This window comes from Oncorhynchus mykiss, chromosome 6, assembly GCF_013265735.2.
Source record: "Oncorhynchus mykiss isolate Arlee chromosome 6, USDA_OmykA_1.1, whole genome shotgun sequence".
NCBI classification, from domain to species: domain Eukaryota; kingdom Metazoa; phylum Chordata; class Actinopteri; order Salmoniformes; family Salmonidae; genus Oncorhynchus; species Oncorhynchus mykiss.
The window spans coordinates 14,608,821-14,628,173 of NC_048570.1; the positions used below are offsets into that span (position 1 = coordinate 14,608,821).

Consider the following 19,353-nt stretch of genomic DNA (forward strand, 5'->3'; position numbering starts at 1 on the left):
AGACGGGATAGACTGTCACCCTGTGACACACACAGAGACAGGATAGACTTTGTCACCCTGTGACACACACAGAGACGGGATAGACTTTGTCACCCTGTGACACACACAGAGACAGGATAGACTTTGTCACCCTGTGACACACACAGAGACGGGATAGACTTTGTCACCCTGTGACACACACAGAGACGGGATAGACTGTCACCCTGTGACACACACACAGAGACAGGATAGACTTTGTCACCCTGTGACACACAGAGACGGGATAGACTTTGTCACCCTGTGACACACACAGAGACGGGATAGACTGTCACCCTGTGACACACACAGAGACAGGATAGACTTTGTCACCCTGTGACACACACAGAGACGGGATAGACTTTTTCACCCTGTGACACACACAGAGACGGGATAGACTTTGTCACCCTGTGACACACACAGAGACGGGATAGACTTTTTCACCCTGTGACACACACAGAGACGGGATAGACTGTCACCCTGTGACACACACAGAGACAGGATAGACTTTGTCACCCTGTGACACACACAGAGACGGGATAGACTTTTTCACCCTGTGACACACACAGAGACGGGATAGACTTTGTCACCCTGTGACACACACGGAGACGGGATAGACTTTGTCACCCTGTGACACACACAGAGACGGGATAGACTGTCACCCTGTGACACACACAGAGACAGGATAGACTTTGTCACCCTGTGACACACACAGAGACGGGATAGACTTTGTCACCCTGTGACACACACAGAGACGGGATAGACTTTGTCACCCTGTGACACACACGGAGACGGGATAGACTTTGTCACCCTGTGACACACACAGAGACGGGATAGACTGTCACCCTGTGACACACACAGAGAGAGGATAGACTTTGTCACCCTGTGACACACACAGAGACAGGATAGACTTTGTCACCCTGTGACACACACAGAGACGGGATAGACTTTGTCACCCTGTGACACACACAGAGACAGGATAGACTTTGTCACCCTGTGACACACACAGAGACGGGATAGACTTTGTCACCCTGTGACACACACAGAGACGGGATAGACTTTGTCACCCTGTGACACACACAGAGACGGGATAGACTTTGTCACCCTGTGACACACACAGAGACGGGATAGACTTTGTCACCCTGTGACACACACAGAGACGGGATAGACTTTGTCACCCTGTGACACACACAGAGACGGGATAGACTTTGCGGTTGTTAGTGTTTTTGTTTTGTTTCATTGTGTTATGTTTCTCTTTTATTTTCTTATTGAATAATTTTTACTAATTTCATTTCTATACATACTTAAGACACAACACCTCATGTATGCACTCTAAATACACATGAAATAATACATAAAATAACATGTAATACACTCATACACTTATCCATACACTCCTATATGCATGAATGTGTATGTGTGCATGCACAGAGACACACACACAGCTATGTCTTACTATACTTGTGACCAAGAATTGATTCTCATTCAAAATATGCACAATCACATATGCACAATCTCATTTTTTATCTGAATCTGAGAGAGAGCTATAAAGTGGAGAGTCAGAGAGAGATTGAGAAAGAGAGAGACAGGGAGAGGAGAGAGAGAGATGAGGGGATTTAATCCTCCCAGAATGAAGACTGAGCTCAGAGACAGAGAGGATGGAGACAGAGATAGAGAGTGAGAAAGTGTGAGAGTGAGGGAGATTAAAGGATATAATCCTGCCAGACAGAAGAGCTTCAGGGCTCCAAACTGAGCTCTGAGACAGAGGGGATGGAGACAGAGACAGAGGGGATGGAGACAGAGACAGAGGGGATGGAGACAGAGACAGAAGGGATGGAGACAGAGACAGAGGGGATGGAGACAGAGACAGAAGGGATGGAGACAGAGACAGAGGGGATGGAGACAGCTGTGTACAGATATCCTCTGAACTGAGAACATCAGATGGCGACCAACACATCTCCGGGACAGCTTTCAGCCTGTGGCTGAAGTGACTGGTTGTAGTGACTGCAGTGCTCAGTATGGCAGAGGAAAAGGCCTAGACCAGGCGTCCACAGATCTGGTTGTTGAAAGCCACACCCACAGTCCTGCTGGTGACTGATTTCTACCTAGGAAAGCAGGTGTGTACACTCTCCAGACAAACTGAAACATCAGGTGTCAATGTCACCAAAACCAGAACACAAGAGTCTGAGGTGTGACGCTGTTCAAGCTCTATATCCGAACAAAGCAGAGCCACAGTCCAATGGACAATATACACTGTGTAGTTACTGAAAATGTCCCACTTATTTTTGCCCTTTTCATGTAATACATTGTGACTCTCAGAACTTGAAGTGAATCACTACCGCTCTCTCTCCAAATGACATTGTGAAATGATGAGTGTTTAATGCTGTGGCTTGTTTTTTCCCACAAATTCTCATTTAATTTAGAAAGTGTTAGCTCAATCCTGAGCTCGGAGAATCATTTAAAAAACTTGAAATGTTGCAGACCGCACACACACACACACACACACACACACCAGCACCAGCATTTTGGGTCCCTGCACAGCAAGGCCAAAGGCCCACAATGTTCTATTTAGTCTTTAAGGAATTGAATGTTCTGAGAGATATGAGGAAACTAAGGTTTAATAGAGGCTGAAAAATCTCAACATTCAGCCAAAACCTAACCCTACAAAAAGCACTGTTGGGAGATTTGAAAAGCCACAGTCAGTCAATTAACAATATAATAATACAATTGGCAAAAATATGAATCTTTCATTTACAATCTTTGGGTACTATGAGATTAGAACGGTTCAGAACTCATGTAAGACATCACAGCACAGTTTAAATATATATGGCACATGGAAACCAAGAAAGGGTGGTCTACTGAGATAGGTGGAATGGACAGAGTAACTGAGGGCTGGGATTAAAATCTCATGATCTCTAACAGTTATGATCGAAAACACCATACATCATGTACCTGTATACATGAGTACCTTTTAATGTGTGTTGTTTATATCAAAGTATATTTATGTCATTTAATACTGTATATAAAAATACTATGTCTGTAAAATATATGAACAATGTACACTAAGCAGACAAAACAAAGTACACCTGCTCTTTCCATGCCAGACTGACCAGGTGACTCCAGTAGAAGTTATGATCCCTTATTGATGTCACCTGTTAAATCCACTTCAAGCAGTGTAGATGAAGGGGAAGAGACAGGTTAAAGAAGGATAACTAAGCCTTGAGACAATTGAGATATGGATTGTGTATGTGTTCCATTCGGAATTAAGTGCCTTTGAACAAGGTATGGTAGTAGATGCCAGGCGCACCGGTTTGTGTCAAGAACTGCAACGCTGCGGGTTTTTCCACGCTCAACAGTTTCCCATGTGTGGTCCACAACCCAAAATACATCCACCCAACTTGATACAACTGTGGGAAGCATTGTAGTCAACATGGGCCAGCTTCCCTGTGGAACACTTGACACCTTTTAGAGTCCATGCCCGACGAATTGAGCCTGTTCTGAGGGCAAAGGGTGGGGTGCAACTCAATATTAGGAAGGTGTTCCAAAAGTGTGTTATACTCAGTGTATACTGTATGTAACAAAATAGCTGTAAAAAACTCAAGTGTAAAACAAAGTTACTTCTTTCCTCTCTATAGATGAGTGTGGGTTGGATGGGTCAATATGTTGAATTTATTTTAAGTATAATAACTATGGAGAGAGAGTTCCATGTAGCTGAAACCAGATTTGAAGTTGGCAAGGCAGCGGGGTTTGAGTAGGTATTGATGAGGATGCTTAAGAAAGCCAACCTCTTCAGGAATGGAGGAAGCTGGTTGATGGCATGTTGAAGTTGGCAAGGCAGCGGGGTTTGAGTAGGTATTGATGAGGATGCTTAAGAAAGCCAACCTCTTCAGGAATGGAGGAAGCTGGTTGATGGCATGTTGAAGTTGGCAAGGCAGCGGGGTTTGAGTAGGTATTGATGAGGATGCTTAAGAAAGCCAACCTCTTCAGGAATGGAGGAAGCTGGTTGATGGCATGTTGAAGTTGGCAAGCCAGCGGGGTTCGTGGAGTTTACTTTTTCTTTGAATGTTTTATTGAGCCTGTCATAACATTTAGTTTAGTGTCCTGGTTCAGCTCCCTTATATGGGCAAGTCAGAATACCCTAGAGAGTTGTGCAGGTCAGTGGTAAAATTGTAGGGAGAAACCAAAATAAACTCTGAGACATGCAAGAGGGGTAAAGGAATAATATTTTTTTTAAACTAGCCCAGACTGAACCACCAATATGTAATACCGCCATTATGATGCAGACTCTGGTCTTTCCCTTACAAAAAAACAAACACATTATTTCACATGTGGAAAATCACATTACATGAAGTTTCACTTGTGAAACCATGTGAAAACGTGTTTTTGGAACACTTCACATGTGATCAGGTTTCACATGTGTAGTTTCATGTTATCACATGTTGCTTTTTGTGTTTTAGAAGAAATTCACAGATTTTCCGTTAGGGTTATACCTCTTAAAATCAAGAAAGCCATTAACAGTTTTGTACCAGCATCAGTGCAGCTTTAAAATAGTATTTTTTGGTGTGATGTGTTTATCTTGTATAGTACGGCTCTAATAGACACTTATCTTGTATATACTGTGTAAGCATTTGTATCTGTCATGTGTGAATGTTGCTGTTTATATGTTTACTATACAATTTGATCTTATCCGACTTGCCATATGTCACGACTTCGGACGAACTTGGTCCCTCTCCTCGTTCGTTCAGCGATCGATGGCTTTCTAGTCACCACCGATCCATGTTTCATTTTCGTTTTGTTTTGTCTTTATTATACACACCTGGTTTCTATCCCATTAATTAATGTTCCTTATTTAACCCTCTGGCTTCCCTCTCTATTTTGTGCGTTATTGTTTGTCATCGGCCTTCCATTTCACTTGTCTCCTCGCGTTTCTTTTTTTTGAAGAAGAAGAAGGATGGAGGTTTGCGCCCGTGTATTGACTATCGAGGTTTAAATCAGATCACTGTAAAATACAGTTACCCACTACCTCTCATAGCCAGTATGACAGAGTCATTGCACGGGGCGCACTTCTTCACAAAATTGGACCTCAGGAGCGCTTACAACCTGGTGCGTATCAAGGGTGGGAAATGAGTGGAAGACAGCATTTAGCACCACTTCTGGGCATTATGAGTATCTCGTCATGTCGTACGAGTTAATGAATGCTCCATCAGTCTTCCAATCCTTTGTAGATGAGATTTTCAGAGACCTGCACGGCCAGGGTGTAGTGGTGTATATAGATGACATTCTAATATACTCCGCTACACGCGCCGAGCATGTGTCCCTGGTATGCAGGGTGCTTGGTCGACTGTTGGAGCATGACCAGTAAGTCAAGGCTGAGAAATGTCTGTTCTTCCAACAGTCCGTCTCCTTCCTAGGGTACCGCTTTTCTGCGTCAGGGGTGGAGATGGAGAATGACCGCATTTCAGCCGTGCGTAATTGGCCAACTCCAACCACGGTAAAGGAGGTGCAGCGGTTCTTAGTGTTTGCCAACTGCAACCAGAGGGGTTTCGGTCAGGTAGCTGCTCACATTACCACTCCTCCGGTGTGACTGCAGTGGTCAGCTGAGGCGGACAGGGCTTTTAGTCAACTGAAGTTTGCATTTATAGTTGAGGTGGATGCGTCTGAGGCTGGGGCTGGGATAGGGGCTGTGCTATCTCAGCGCTCGGCTACTCCACTAAGGCTCCCCCCTTCGCTTCCTTTTCGAAGAGGTGAAACTATGATGTGGGGGACCGGGAGCTGTTGGCTGTTGTCAGGGCTTTGAAGGCGTGGAGACATTGGCTTGAGGGGGCTAAACACCCTTTCCTCATTTGGACTGACCACCGAAATCTGGAGTACATTTATTTTACCTTTATTTAACTAGGCAAGTCAGTTAAGAACAAATTCTTATTTTCAATGACGGCCTAGGAACAGTGGGTTAACTGCCTGTTCGGGGGCAGAACGACAGATTTGTAACTTGTCAACTTGATCTTGCAACCTTCTGGTTACTAGTCCAACGCTCTAACCACTAGGCTACCCTGCCGCCCCATTCGGGCAGCTAGGAGACTGAACCCTCGCCAGGCGAGGTGGGCCATGTTTTTCACCCGCTTTGTTTTCACTCTATCCTACAGACCAGGTTCCCAAAACATGAAGGCAGATGCACTGTCCCGGATGTATGACTCGGAGGAGCGGTCCACGGATCCCACTCCCATAATTCCAGCTTCTTGCCTGGTGGCACCGGTGGTATGGGAGGTGGATGCGGACATCGAGCGGGAGTCACGTGCAGAGCCCACTCCCACACAGTGTCCAGTTGGGCGTCTGTACATTCCGTTTGATGTCCACGATCGTTTGATCTGTTGGGCCCACGCGTCACCCTCCTCTGGTCATCCTGGCATCGGTCAGACAGTGCGCTGTCTTGCTGGAAAATACTGGTGGCCCACATTAGCTAAGGACGTGAGGGTTTATGTTTCCTCCTGCTCGGTGTGCGCACAGTGCAAGGCACCTAGACACCTGCCCAGAGGGAAATTACAGCCCCTTCCCGTTCCACAACGACCATGGTCACACCTTTCGGTGGATTTTGTGACGAATCTTCCCCCGTCATGGAGTAATACCACGATCCTGGTCGTTTTGGATCGGTTTTCTAAGTCCTGCCATCTCCTTCCTTTTCCCGGTCTCCCTATGGCTCTATAGACTGCCGAGGCCCTGTTCACCCACGTATTCCGACACTATGGGTTGCCTGAAGATATATATTATGATTGGGGTCCCCAATTCACGTCTGGAGGGCGTTAATGGAACGCCTGGGGGTCTCATTCAGCCTCACCTCAGGTTTTCACCCCGAGAGTAACGGGCAGGTGGAGAGAGTCAACCAGGATGTGGGTAGGCTTCTGCGGTCATATTGCCAGGTCCGGCCGGGGGAGTGGTCGCTTTTTATCCCCTGGGTGGAGATGGCCCAAATCTCCCTTCGCCATTCTACTAACCTATCCCCTTTTCAGTGTGTGCTGGGTTATCAGCCGGTCGTGGCACCGTGGCATCAGAGCCAGATCGAGGCTCCTGCGGTGGATGAATGGTTTCGGCACTCAGAGGCGACATGGGACGCTGCTCATGTGCGTCTACAACGGGCCATCAAGCGGCAGAAGGCGAGTGCCGACCGCCACCGCAGTGAGGTCCTGGTGTATGCACCGGGGGAACGGGTCTGGCTTTCGACCCGAAACTTACCCCTTCGCCTGCCCTGCCGGAAGCTGGGTTCGCGGTTTGTGGGGCCATTTAAAGTCCTGAGGAGATTGAACGAGGTTTGTTATAGGTTACAACTCCCTCCTAATTACCGTATTAACCCCTCGTTCCATGTGCCTCTCCTCAGGCCGGTGGTGGCTTGTCCGCTCCAGCAGTCTGAGGTGCGGGAGGTTCCTCCACCCCCTATGGACATCGAGGGGGCCCCGGCGTATACTGTGCAAGCCATCATGGACTCAAGACGTCGGGCGAGGGGCGCCTCGTCGTCGGCGTGCTGCTGGAGCTGCGCATCAAGGGGGGGTACTGTCACGACTTCCACCGAAGTTGGTGCCTCTCCTTGTTTGGGCGGCGTTCGGCGGTCGACGTCACCGGCTTTCTAGCTGCCACTGATCAAAGTTTTCCATTTGTTTTGTCTTGATTGTACACACCTGGTTTCCATTACGTTAATATTTATTCCCTATTTAACCCTCTGGTTCCCACATGGTTTTGTACGCGTTTGTTCTTTGTTAAGTGGTCGCTCTTTTGTGTCGAGCTGGAATATTTTCCTGTATGGAATTAGTTTGTGATTTATTCGCGTAAAGTACGTTTTTACTCAGTTCTGTGTCCTGCGCCTGACTCCGTCCTACCCGCTGCACACTGACACTTGACACCTGGAGGGAAGCTAAAGTCATTCCTCTACCCAAGAATAGTAAAGCCCCCTTTACTGGCTCAAATAGCCAACCAATCAGCCTGTTACCAACCCTTAGTAAAGTTCTGGATAAAATTGTGTTTGACCAGATACAATGCTATTTCACAGTAAACAAATTGAGAACAGAATTTCAGCATGCTTATAGGGAAGGACACTCATCAAGCACAGCACTTACACAAACGACTGATGATTGGCTGAGAGAAATTGATAAAATGATTGTGGGGGCTGTCTTAGACTTCAGTGCAGCTTTTGACATTATCAATCATAGTCTGCTGCTGAAAAAATGTATGTGTTATAGCTTTACACCCCCTGCCATAATGTGGATAAAGAGTTACTTGTCTAAAAAAGAACAGCAGGTGTTCTTTAATGGAAGCCTCTCAAATATAATCCAGTTAGAATCAGGAATTCCCCAGGGTCTCTGTTTAGGCCCCTTGCTTTTTCAATTTTTACTAACGACATGTCACTGACTTTGAGTAGAGCCAGAGTGCCTATGTATGCGGATGACTAAACACTATACACATTAGCAACTGAAATGATTGCAACACTCAAAGAGCTGCAGTTAGTTTCAGAGTGGGTGGCAATGAATAAGTTAGCCCTAAATATTTCTAAAACTAAATGCATTGTATTTGGAACAAAACACTCACTAAACCTCAATTAAATCTTGTAATAAATCATGTGGAAATTGAGCACATTGAGATGACTAATCTGCGTGGAGTGATTGTAAACCCTAGATTGTAAACTGTCATGGTCAAAACATATTGATGCAGTAGTAGCTAAGATGGGGAGAAGTCTGTCTATAATAAAGCGATGCTCTGCCTTAACACTATCAAGGCAGGTCCTACAGGCCCTATTTTTGTCGCACCTTGACTACTGTTGAGTCGTCTGGTCAGGTGCCACAAATAAGGACTTGGGAAAATTGCAAATGGCTCAGAACAGAGCCACACAGCTGGCCCTTGGATGTACACAGAGAGCTAATATTAATATTATGCATGTCAACCTCTCCTGGCTCAAAGTGGAGGAGAGATTTATCTCATCACATATTTTATTTATGAGAGCTATTGACATGTTGAATGCACCGAGCTGTCTGTCTAAACTACTGGCACACAGCTCGGACACCCATGCATACGCAACAAGACATGCCACAAGAGGTCTCTTCACAGTCCCCAAGTCCAGAACAGACTATGGGAGGCACACAGTACTACATAGAGCCATGACTACATGGAACTCTATTCCACATCAAGTAACTGACAAAACCAGTACAATTAGATTTAAAAATAGATAAAAAAAAACACCTTATGGAACAGCGGGGACTGTGAAGCAGCATAAACATTGACACAAACACACACGATAACATACGCACTATACATACACATGGATTTAGTACTGTAGATATGTGGTAGTGGTAGAGTAGGGGCCTGAGGGCACACAATGTGTTGTGAAATCTGTGAATGTATTGTAATATTTTTTAAATTGTATAAACTGCCTTAATTTTGCTGGACTTCAGGAAGAGTAGCTGCTGCTTTGGCAATGGGGATTCATAATAAATACGAATACAAAACAACCGGCCGTGACAGGGAGTCCCATAGGGCGGCGCACAATTGGCCCAGTGTCGTCCGGGTTAGGGGATGGTTTGGCCGGGGGGGGGGGGGGGTTTCTTGTTTCATTGCACTCTAGCGACTCCTTGTGAAGGGCCGGGCACCCGCAGGCTGACTTCAGCCATCAGTTGAACGGTGTTTCCTCTGACACATTGGTTGCAGATGGCTTCTGGGTTGACTCGACCTTCGCATCTCCGGAGCCCATTGGGGAATTGCAGCGATGAGACAAGATCGTAATTGAAATTGGGAGAAAAAGGGGGTAAAATACAGAAAACAAAAAGAACATAGGACAATGACAGTCTATTTTCTTGCCGACGTGGTCTCGTCAGGATGCCGCCTCGCATGCTTCTCTTTTTCCGCTGGTTCCTATTTCGAGTCCCAGGGAATAGGGCCTGGTCTGGAGTGCGCAGAAAGTCCAGAGCTGCCGACTCCTTGACATTTTCAACCAAATCGAGATTAGTGATCACTGACGTCCAGAAGCTATTTTCGGTCATAGGAAATGGTGGCAGAGACATTAATGCAACGTCGGCTATTCTCGGATGCTATTTAAGCAAAATTTTCACTGCCCACTGCATACCTACCTGATTGTTTAGGTGAAGGTGTCCTATAACACTGTGCCAACTGCCAATTTTTTCTGTTGTTTGGATTTTCTTACATAAAATATTTGACACACTGGACACAAACGCAAATGGTTATCGAACTCGGCCACTTGCAGAGGTCTCTAGTTTTCTTTCTGTTTAATTATTGAAACGTGTTCCTGGATAAAATGGTGAATTGCACTGACCTGCTGGGGGTGTCAGCTTCTCATATCAGGGAAATACTGTCATCTACTGGTCATCTTTAAAGGTAAAATGTGTCTAATGCACCATGAATGGCATTTAAACAAGACAGAATCAATCAAATCAAATGGAAATAATTTGCAATGCATCGATCAAAGTAATGCATTTAATTTATATTGGTTTAATATGTCAACAACATTTATTGATCTTGAATCCATGTATTGATCTTGAATCGCATCGCAATGTCTGCATTTGATTCCAAATCTGCCAACTGAAAAACACATTTTCTCATTTCGCCAACGGATCTCCGTCCCCCAGCAGGAAACCTAATTTCTTCATTTTGATCCTAGTTGGCTTTCATAGGTATGGGTGTCATGGCAACTAAATAAACAAATACTTGCCTTCATGACCTAAACGGAGAGAGATTTTCGATGTGATGACTATGACGAGTGAGGAGCTGGTAAGAGCCTGTCGTTGCGAGTTACTATTTTAAGAGCTTTAACTGTACATTTGATCACATGTAGAAGTGAGGCTGTCTTTATATCACTAAATATGCACGTATCGTGAAATGTTGTATTGGTACTCTTGAATATGATACCTACTTTTTTGCCAGGGGGGTTTAAATCGTCACGAGAAAAAAGGGGAAAAACGTCACGGGTAGGCGTGTCAGAGCATACGGCCCAGTCCGAGCATAGATAATGACGCCTTATGTATAAAAAAAGTTACGATAAGTGTAAAAAAACACAAAATAGCAGAATTTGTCATCAGCCCCTAAGACGGCTGCCTTCTGCTGCAGCGCCATCTAAGCAGACATGGACTACACATACAGTGCGTTGCGAAAGCATTCGGCCCCCTTGAACTTTGCGACCTTTTGCCACATTTCAGGCTTCAAACAAAGATATAAAACTGTATATTTTTGTGAAGAATCAACAACAAGTGGGACACAATCATGAAGTGGAACGACATTTATTGGATATTTCAAACTTTTTTAACAAATCAAAAACTGAAAAATTGGGCGTGCAAAATTATTCAGCCCCTTTACTTTCAGTGCAGCAAACTCTCTCCAGAAGTTCAGTGAGGATCTCTGACTGATCCAATGTTGACCTAAATGACTAATGATGATAAATACAATCCACCTGTGTGTAATCAAGTCTCCGTATAAATGCACCTGCACTGTGATAGTCTCAGAGGTCCGTTAAAAGCGCAGAGAGCATCATGAAGAACAAGGAACACACCAGGCAGGTCCGAGATACTGTTGTGAAGAAGTTTAAAGCCGGATTTGGATACAAAAATATTTCCCAAGCTTTAAACATCCCAAGAAGCACTGTGCAAGCGATAATATTGAAATGGAAGGAGTATCAGACCACTGCAAATCTACCAAGACCTGGCCGTCCCTCTAAACTTTCAGCTCATACAAGGAGAAGACTGATCAGAGATGCAGCCAAGAGGCCCTTGATCACTCTGGATGAACTGCAGAGATCTACAGCTGAGGTGGGAGACTCTGTCCATAGGACAACAATCAGTCGTATATTGCACAAATCTGGCCTTTATGGAAGAGTGGCAAGAAGAAAGCCATTTCTTAAAGATATCCATAAAAAAGTGTTGTTTAAAGTTTGCCACAAGCCACCTGGGAGACACACCAAACATGTGGAAGAAGGTGCTCTGGTCAGATGAAACCAAAATTGAACTTTTTGGCAACAATGCAAAACGTTATGTTTGGCGTAAAAGCAACACAGCTCATCACCCTGAACACACCATCCCCACTGTCAAACATGGTGGTGGCAGCATCATGGTTTGGGCCTGCTTTTCTTCAGCAGGGACAGGGAAGATGGTTAAAATTGATGGGAAGATGGATGGAGCCAAATACAGGACCATTCTGGAAGAAAACCTGATGGAGTCTGCAAAAGACCTGAGATTGGGACGGAGATTTGTCTTCCAACAAGATAATGATCCAAAACATAAAGCAAAATCTACAATGGAATGGTTCAAAAATAAACATATCCAGGTGTTAGAATGGCCAAGTCAAAGTCCAGACCTGAATCCAATTGAGAATCTGTGGAGAGAACTGAAAACTGCTGTTCACAAATGCTCTCCATCCAACCTCACTGAGCTCGAGCTGTTTTGCAAGGAGGAATGGGAAAAAATTTCAGTCTCTCGATGTGCAAAACTGATAGAGACATACCCCAAGCGACTTACAGCTGTAATCGCAGCAAAAGGTGGCGCTACAAAGTATTAACTTAAAGGGGCTGAATAATTTTGTACGCCCAATTTTTCAGTTTTTGATTTGTTAAAAAAGTTTGAAATATCCAATAAATGTCATTCCACTTCATGATTGTGTCCCACTTGTTGTTGATTCTTCACAAAAATATACAGTTTTATATCTTTATGTTTGAAGCCTGAAATGTGGCAAAAGGTCGCAAAGTTCAAGGGGGCCGAATACTTTCGCAAGGCACTGTATGTCCTCTGCCTCGACGACGATGGCAGTATTATCAGCAGCACCTGTATTTCTACGAAAGAAATGTGTTAATTTATGTCATTTTTCTGTTTAAATTAAATCTTTCTTTAATTTTCTTTTCTCTGCCCCTGCTCTGAAAGCGCCTCATTGTAGCAGCTTAATTTCAATGAAAGTCATGTTTACAATCATATCGCATGAAGCATTTCAATGCAACTCTGTCAGGGTGGAACAGTCTTATTATGAAATAGTCCATGGGTGATTAATGACAGTACCACACTACGATTATAAGAATATGAAATATATGTACATTTATGGAAAGCAATTATCAATCCATTTTTTCAGCTGTATGGTATCGTTTATTTTCTTGGAGGCCATTTTTTTGTCACCAATGTGTCCTCATTAAGGCACTGCATCTCAGTACAAGAGGTGTCACTGTAGTCCCTGGTTCGAATCCAGGCTGCATCACTTCCGGCTGTGATTGGGAGTCCCATAGGGCGTTGCACAATTGGCCCAGCATCGTCTGGGTTTGGCCGGGGTAAGCTCTCATTGTAAATAATAATTAGTTCTTAACTGACCTGCCTATTTAAATACATTTTAAATAAAAGAAATTTCAAAAATAATTGGCCTGGGCACAGTGCCCAGGCAAAACCCCCTCCATTCCTTTGCAACTTTGAAGCTCCAAAGGAAGCATTTCCTCAATGGCTGATGTAGAATGGCTATAAGTCGCTATGGATAAGAGTGTCTACTAAATTACTAAAATGTAAATTCAGATCCTTTTTCTTGAAGTACCCTTCACCCTGTCACCTGAATGCAGTCTGTCTCAAGGATTAAATGGATAAGAGGTCCTTGGCACAGGGGAAAAGTGCACTTCAGTTAGTATGTGTGCCAAATCGCTTACACAAGCACCTGGATGTCAGACTGAGTTGTATACAACAAGTCTACTGCTCTGTAGAGGCTAAAGCCAGAAACACTGCGGAGAGGTGGGAGTCTACTCTTGGCTGAATGGACCTCGTCTACAGCAGGGTTCAAAAAGTTCCTATAAAATGTAGGCATAGGACCCTCCCAAGATGAGCTTTGTTTCCCCATTAGATTTTGTGGAAGTGTAGTAATGAGATGGGAATTAAAGGCAATTCATGTTTTGCCACAAGTAGCCTAACATTCACAGCCACAAAATTGAGAGTGGACAATAGGCCTCCCATGATGGCGCTGACATCAAAGCAAGTTACCTGACTGGTTGTGCATCACGTCACTGAAACTTGCATTTAGTCTACCTGTCCTTACCGGCCGTTTACGGTAGAGATCCTTTGAACGAATTGGGGGCGATGAAACAATGGAGCCCCATTAATTTTCATTGAAGGGAAGCGAAGAGGGCGGGGACCATTGGGAGCTTGACCAGAACTTAAGTTGGGGAAAGCTGAACTTTTGTCGCATACTCCACAATATCGCGTTGCAATTGACCAATCGAAGCTCACTATAGTTTTCTGCACCTACTGGATTGGCTGTTGATACCTAGCACTACCTAGCCTGCTTGCTAGCACCGACATGAGGGCGACGCTAGCATGGCTATCCGAATTAACGTGTTCAAAGGATCTCGGCCATCACACTATGCAACCGGCAGTCCCCTAGCCAGCTAGCCTCACCCTGATGTGGGTGCTAACAAGCAAGCTAGGTAGTGATAAGTATCAACAGCCATTGTCAGACAATCCAGAAGAGGTTGGAAGCTTTGGTGAGCTTTAATTGGTCACTCGTTCAGCTTTCCCCAACTTTAGTCCAGCCCTGTTCAAATAAAACATTGCTCAAAGGTCCCCTGCCCAATCCGCAACTCTGAAAAGGGTGAAATTGAGGCCCACAATTCAGGGCATTCCTGCATGTGGGCATTCCTGTCAGCCTTAAGCTATGCCTTAATTCTGTTACAGCATATTGGATGACTGTCATTCAGATTCCATTCACCCAGCACAATGTAACTGCGATAGGTTGAGGCATGATACACATGATACTCAAAAATTTCACATACACATCATGATGTTGCTACAACCTAGTCTACGAATGAAAGTTTATAACAGGGCACAGGTCAAAAGACAAATTGGAATGATCATGGTGAAAGGCTGTGGCACATTCAATGCCATCTTGCACACTCTTGCCTGCATCTAGCTGATCTAGGGTGTAATTATTAGTCCAACAGTTGCAAACAAGTGTTTCTATTGGACAAATTCGGGTAGATTTATCCCAGTTTTGTTCTGTTTGCTTCTGTTTAAGAAACATTTTTCTTGTACAGTGGTCTCTCTTTTTGAGTCAACTACTCACCACATTTCATGCACTGCAATACTAGCTAGCTAACTAGTTAGCTTAAGTTTATGCTTTGAGTACTAGATTCATTCTCAGATTCTTTGATTGGGTCGACAACATGTCAGTTCATGCTGCAAAAGCTCTGATAGGTTGGAGGACGTCCTCCGGAAGTCATCATATTACTGTGCAAGTCTATGGAAGGGGGTGAGAACCATGAACCTTCTAGATTTTGAATTGAAGTCAGTGTACCCAAAGGGGGACAGCTCCGGCTACACCGTGGTGCTACCCCAGAGAGTGCTGTTGAGTCTACTGTAGACCTTCATTGCGAAACAGTGTTTTTAAATCAGTTATTTGGTGACGTGAATATATTTTGTATAGTTTTATCTGCAAATTATACAAATTATGAAACATGAAAAAAGTTATGAAATTCACTGAGTAGGATGTGATCCCTTCCTCCTCTGAGGAGGCTCCACTGCTGTTAGCCTACAATAACCACCTATGTTTGGAGCATGTATATTGGGTTTAAGCTGAGTTCAAATTGCACAATAACAATGGTGATTATCCATAAACTGACACTTTGACTGCCTTTTCCATTTTATTAAAATGTAAATTAATATTTTTTCACAAATATCCTGAAGGTCGCTTTTGGAGATGTGTGGCACGGTGTTTATAGTCATGTTAGCCTACTCACGGAATCACTGGCGTTTTTGCGCAACTGTTCCTCCTCTCCAACGACTGAAGATTCTACTACCAGCTTCTCGAAGCATGTAGAGCCGAGAGAGGAGCTCTTCTGATGGGACAGGATTAAATGGGAGACAATGAGTTTCGGGCTGTCATGTCCCGTTAGCTCTGGCTTGCTCGTGGACGCTCTATCGGCCCCCAGTAGCTGATGCAGAGGTTGCCCGGTGCTGCTGCTCCCAGGCGCTGTACCGCCGAGGGACTGGTCAGCCAGGAAAGGCGCCGGGGTAGAGCAGCAGAGATTGGGCTGTGAGGACGAAAAGAAACGGTCTAGCTCTTTCTTTTTCCTTTTAAACATCCATAACCCGGTCTCCTTTTTACTGTCAGGACTGCGACGCCCAGAGCCCAATTTGGGGCTCAAAAACGGTTTGGTTTTGTCTTGGAAATTCTTCCACATCCTACGTTGGTAGGAAATCGATTCCTGTCCCTTCGTGGCGCTATCATCCTTGGGATTGTCCTCCATAGTGCTAGTGCAGCAACCTGCCAGTCTGAGCGCGCAGCTTAGTGAATGTCACCGTTGGCTAATGATAGGCTACAGCAGTACTTCTACTGATCAATTTCCAGCGGCAAAGAGCCGCATTGACAAAGGGTGTGTGTGTGTTTTGTTCTTCGGGAGCGCGTCTTCCCGGAATATGTGCAGCTGAAGTGTGAATGTCATGACAAACGTGGTGTGTAGCTGTCAAACAGTAAAATGATGGAGCGGAAGCCGTTGCGCGTGCAATAATTGTGAAGTTCACACAGGCTGCTTGGACAGAACAACCACATTGGAGACAAGTGACAACAAATAAACATACTATGGCTTTTAATAACTTGCTATGCTTTGGTTGTTACTATTTACACGTTTTTTTTGTATTTTAAATATCAATTTCATGTAATGAAGACTGAACATATTAAAAGCTGCGAAGCGCCTCCACCTGGTCAACCCATGTCAGTGGGTGTAAATTATCTACATGTCCTGATTGCATTGCATAATTGATGCCATTGATTCGTCTCCCTAGGCAGACAGGTTGCCTTCCACATTAACAATGTCCTAGCAACATATTAGTGATGTTGCCCTAGGTCTGGGATTTCTGATATGCTACAGATTATGTTTAGCATTTTGCAAGAGGTTTGTGTAATCAATATCATTCTAATAAATTAAGCCTTTTGATGTCTTACCTAATCCTTTCCTCTCTGCTGTCTGAGAGAAAGGCACTCAGATGACCATTTTGGGTGAGCTCCAGAATCATCACGTTGAACAGCTGCTGGCTCCCATTGGAAGATTGCCCTAATCTTGCATTGTGTAACTTTAGCTGTGCTGAAACTCCAACCACATGCCAGGCACCTTATAGTGAACCTCATTATTGTGTGGAATGTGATTCAATATGTCAGTAGGCTTTAAGCAACTTATATTATACCTTATATTACAAGTTATATTGCAACTTGTTTAACAACATGTAAGTAATGCTGGTTGTGCGATAGGCATACCCAGTGGAAATATACTATGAATCTCTTTATGTTTCCATCATTTCTAATGGTTTGTTAATGTTATTTAAGCATTTCTTACTTCAGGTTTACCATAAACATCCGCTGATGCAAGCAGATGTTTGACGTGCATCTGCTTTTTGTCTTCTGAAAGCCCTAAAAATTGCTAAAGACTCCAGCCCCTCCAGTCATAGACTGTTCTCTCTGCTACCGCACGGCAAGCGGTACCGGAGCGTAAAGTCTTTGTCCAAAAGGCTTCTTAACAGCTTCTACCCCCAAGACATAAGACTGCTGAACAGCTAATCAAATGGCTACCCAGACTATTTGCATTGACCCCCCCCCCACCCCCCCTTTTTTTTACACTGCTGCTACTCGCTGTTTATTATCTATGCATAGTCACTTTACCCCTACATACATGTACATATTACCTTGACTAACCTGTACCCCCGCACATTGACCCGGTACCGGTACCCCCTGTATACAGCCTCAGTATTGCTATTTTATTGTGTTATTTTTTTATTATATTTTTTACTTTAGTTTATTTAGTAAATATTTTCTTAACTCTATTTCTTGAACTGCATTGTTTGTTAACGGCTTGTAAGTAAGCATTTCGCGGTAAGGTCTACCTACACCTGTTGTATTCGGTGCATGTGACTAATACAATTTGATTTGATTTGAATTCCTGTGAGATTCCTCATTAACACTTGTCCCTTGGCCTCGTCTCAACATTGGTGTCTGTATGACCTGGATATCACTCTTCTTGCCTATGTACACAAACCAAGCCAGACAGGGTCGCTCTCTCACTCTGTCTGTCTGTCTGTCTGTCTGTCTGTCTGTCTGTCTGTCTGTCTGTCTGTCTGTCTGTCTGTCTGTCTGTCTGTCTTGTTCTTTTTCCCTCTTATCTTTCTTACACACACTCTTTAACACACACATTGCTTTTACACCTAGATGATGGCATTAAAATGGGGATTGTGAGGATGAATATTGTATCTGGTGCAGTTTCATTGCCAATAAATGACGGACAGGCCAAGGAGGCCAAGATTAATTGGTGAGGGATTTCAGAATCACCTGAGGACATTGGGATATGAGGTGAGACACAGGTTGATGATCTGATGAACTGCTTGTTCATTTAGTGGACCTGAAGCACATCACCTTCAACCCCTATCACAATTGACACACTTTAGAAATAACCTAAATACTTCATCCAAACTGCTACAATTTCAACTCACATGTAAAGGTTGTTTCTCAGACTATGGATGGTGCAGAGACTTGGAGACAGACTGGCCTTTTCTCGATTTGATTTGCTCAACTTTTGTATCCTCTGCTCCGTCAAAGTTAATTGAGGAGCTGTGGCGAGGAGAGTGAACGTGGATGAAAATGTGCTTGTATGAAATGAGAAACTCATTTTCCACACATAACACGTGTTATCAGGCAAATTACATTAAGGGTGGAAACCCCAAATAAATGTATAAAGTGATAAAAAACAAATGTATAAAGTTGTGCAAGACATTTTATAGAGAAAAGGATAAGTAGCATATTGTTTTAAAATGTTGGCATGCTTTTCTCCTTCGAGAAAATAATAGCTCATTCAAAAGTGGTGTGGTAGATTTCAAAACTCTTCCATGAAGGACTCAGATAAGATATACTGCTGCTTCCTCACCAAAAGGAGGCTATCGAGGAGGGAAGGACCGTCTTCCATTTACCAACTAACGAATTGACACACTCCTCGACCCGACAACCAATTATCGGTTTCTGGGTCACGGAGGAGAGCGGACGAAGGAAAGAAGACAGAGGATGGACTATTGCCCAAATGAGAAATCCCCCTGTCTTTCCTTCTGTCCCGTTGGAAAATGAACCACCATCTTTAAAGATGGAGTCTGCATTAGGGGAAACAGTGCCACTGTCCGCCCCATGGCTATTGTTATTGTTTTTGTTTTATTGATAAAGCAGAGGTAAAGAGCATCACACAATGTGGTAAAATGTCCATGGGTAAAAAATAATCATAATAATCATGTGTGCCGAATACAACAGGTGTTGTACAGTGAAATGCTTACCTACAAGCCCTTAACCAACAATGCAGTTTTAAGAAAAATA

At 44.0% G+C, this 19,353-nt stretch overlaps 1 protein-coding gene across 2 annotated transcripts in view; it reads right to left on the reverse strand.

Moving 5' to 3' along the window:
* LOC110525302 (multiple C2 and transmembrane domain-containing protein 1) overlaps positions 1-16,502 on the reverse strand; it is a 248,137-nt gene extending 231,635 nt beyond the window's left edge. For both annotated transcript variants that reach the window (XM_036979436.1, XM_036979435.1), the window contains exon 1: positions 15,749-16,502. In XM_036979436.1, the coding sequence (XP_036835331.1) occupies positions 15,749-16,258 (510 nt within the window). In that variant the 5' untranslated portion in view covers positions 16,259-16,502. The remainder of the gene's footprint in view (positions 1-15,748) is intronic.
* Positions 16,503-19,353: the final 2,851 nt, after the last annotated feature.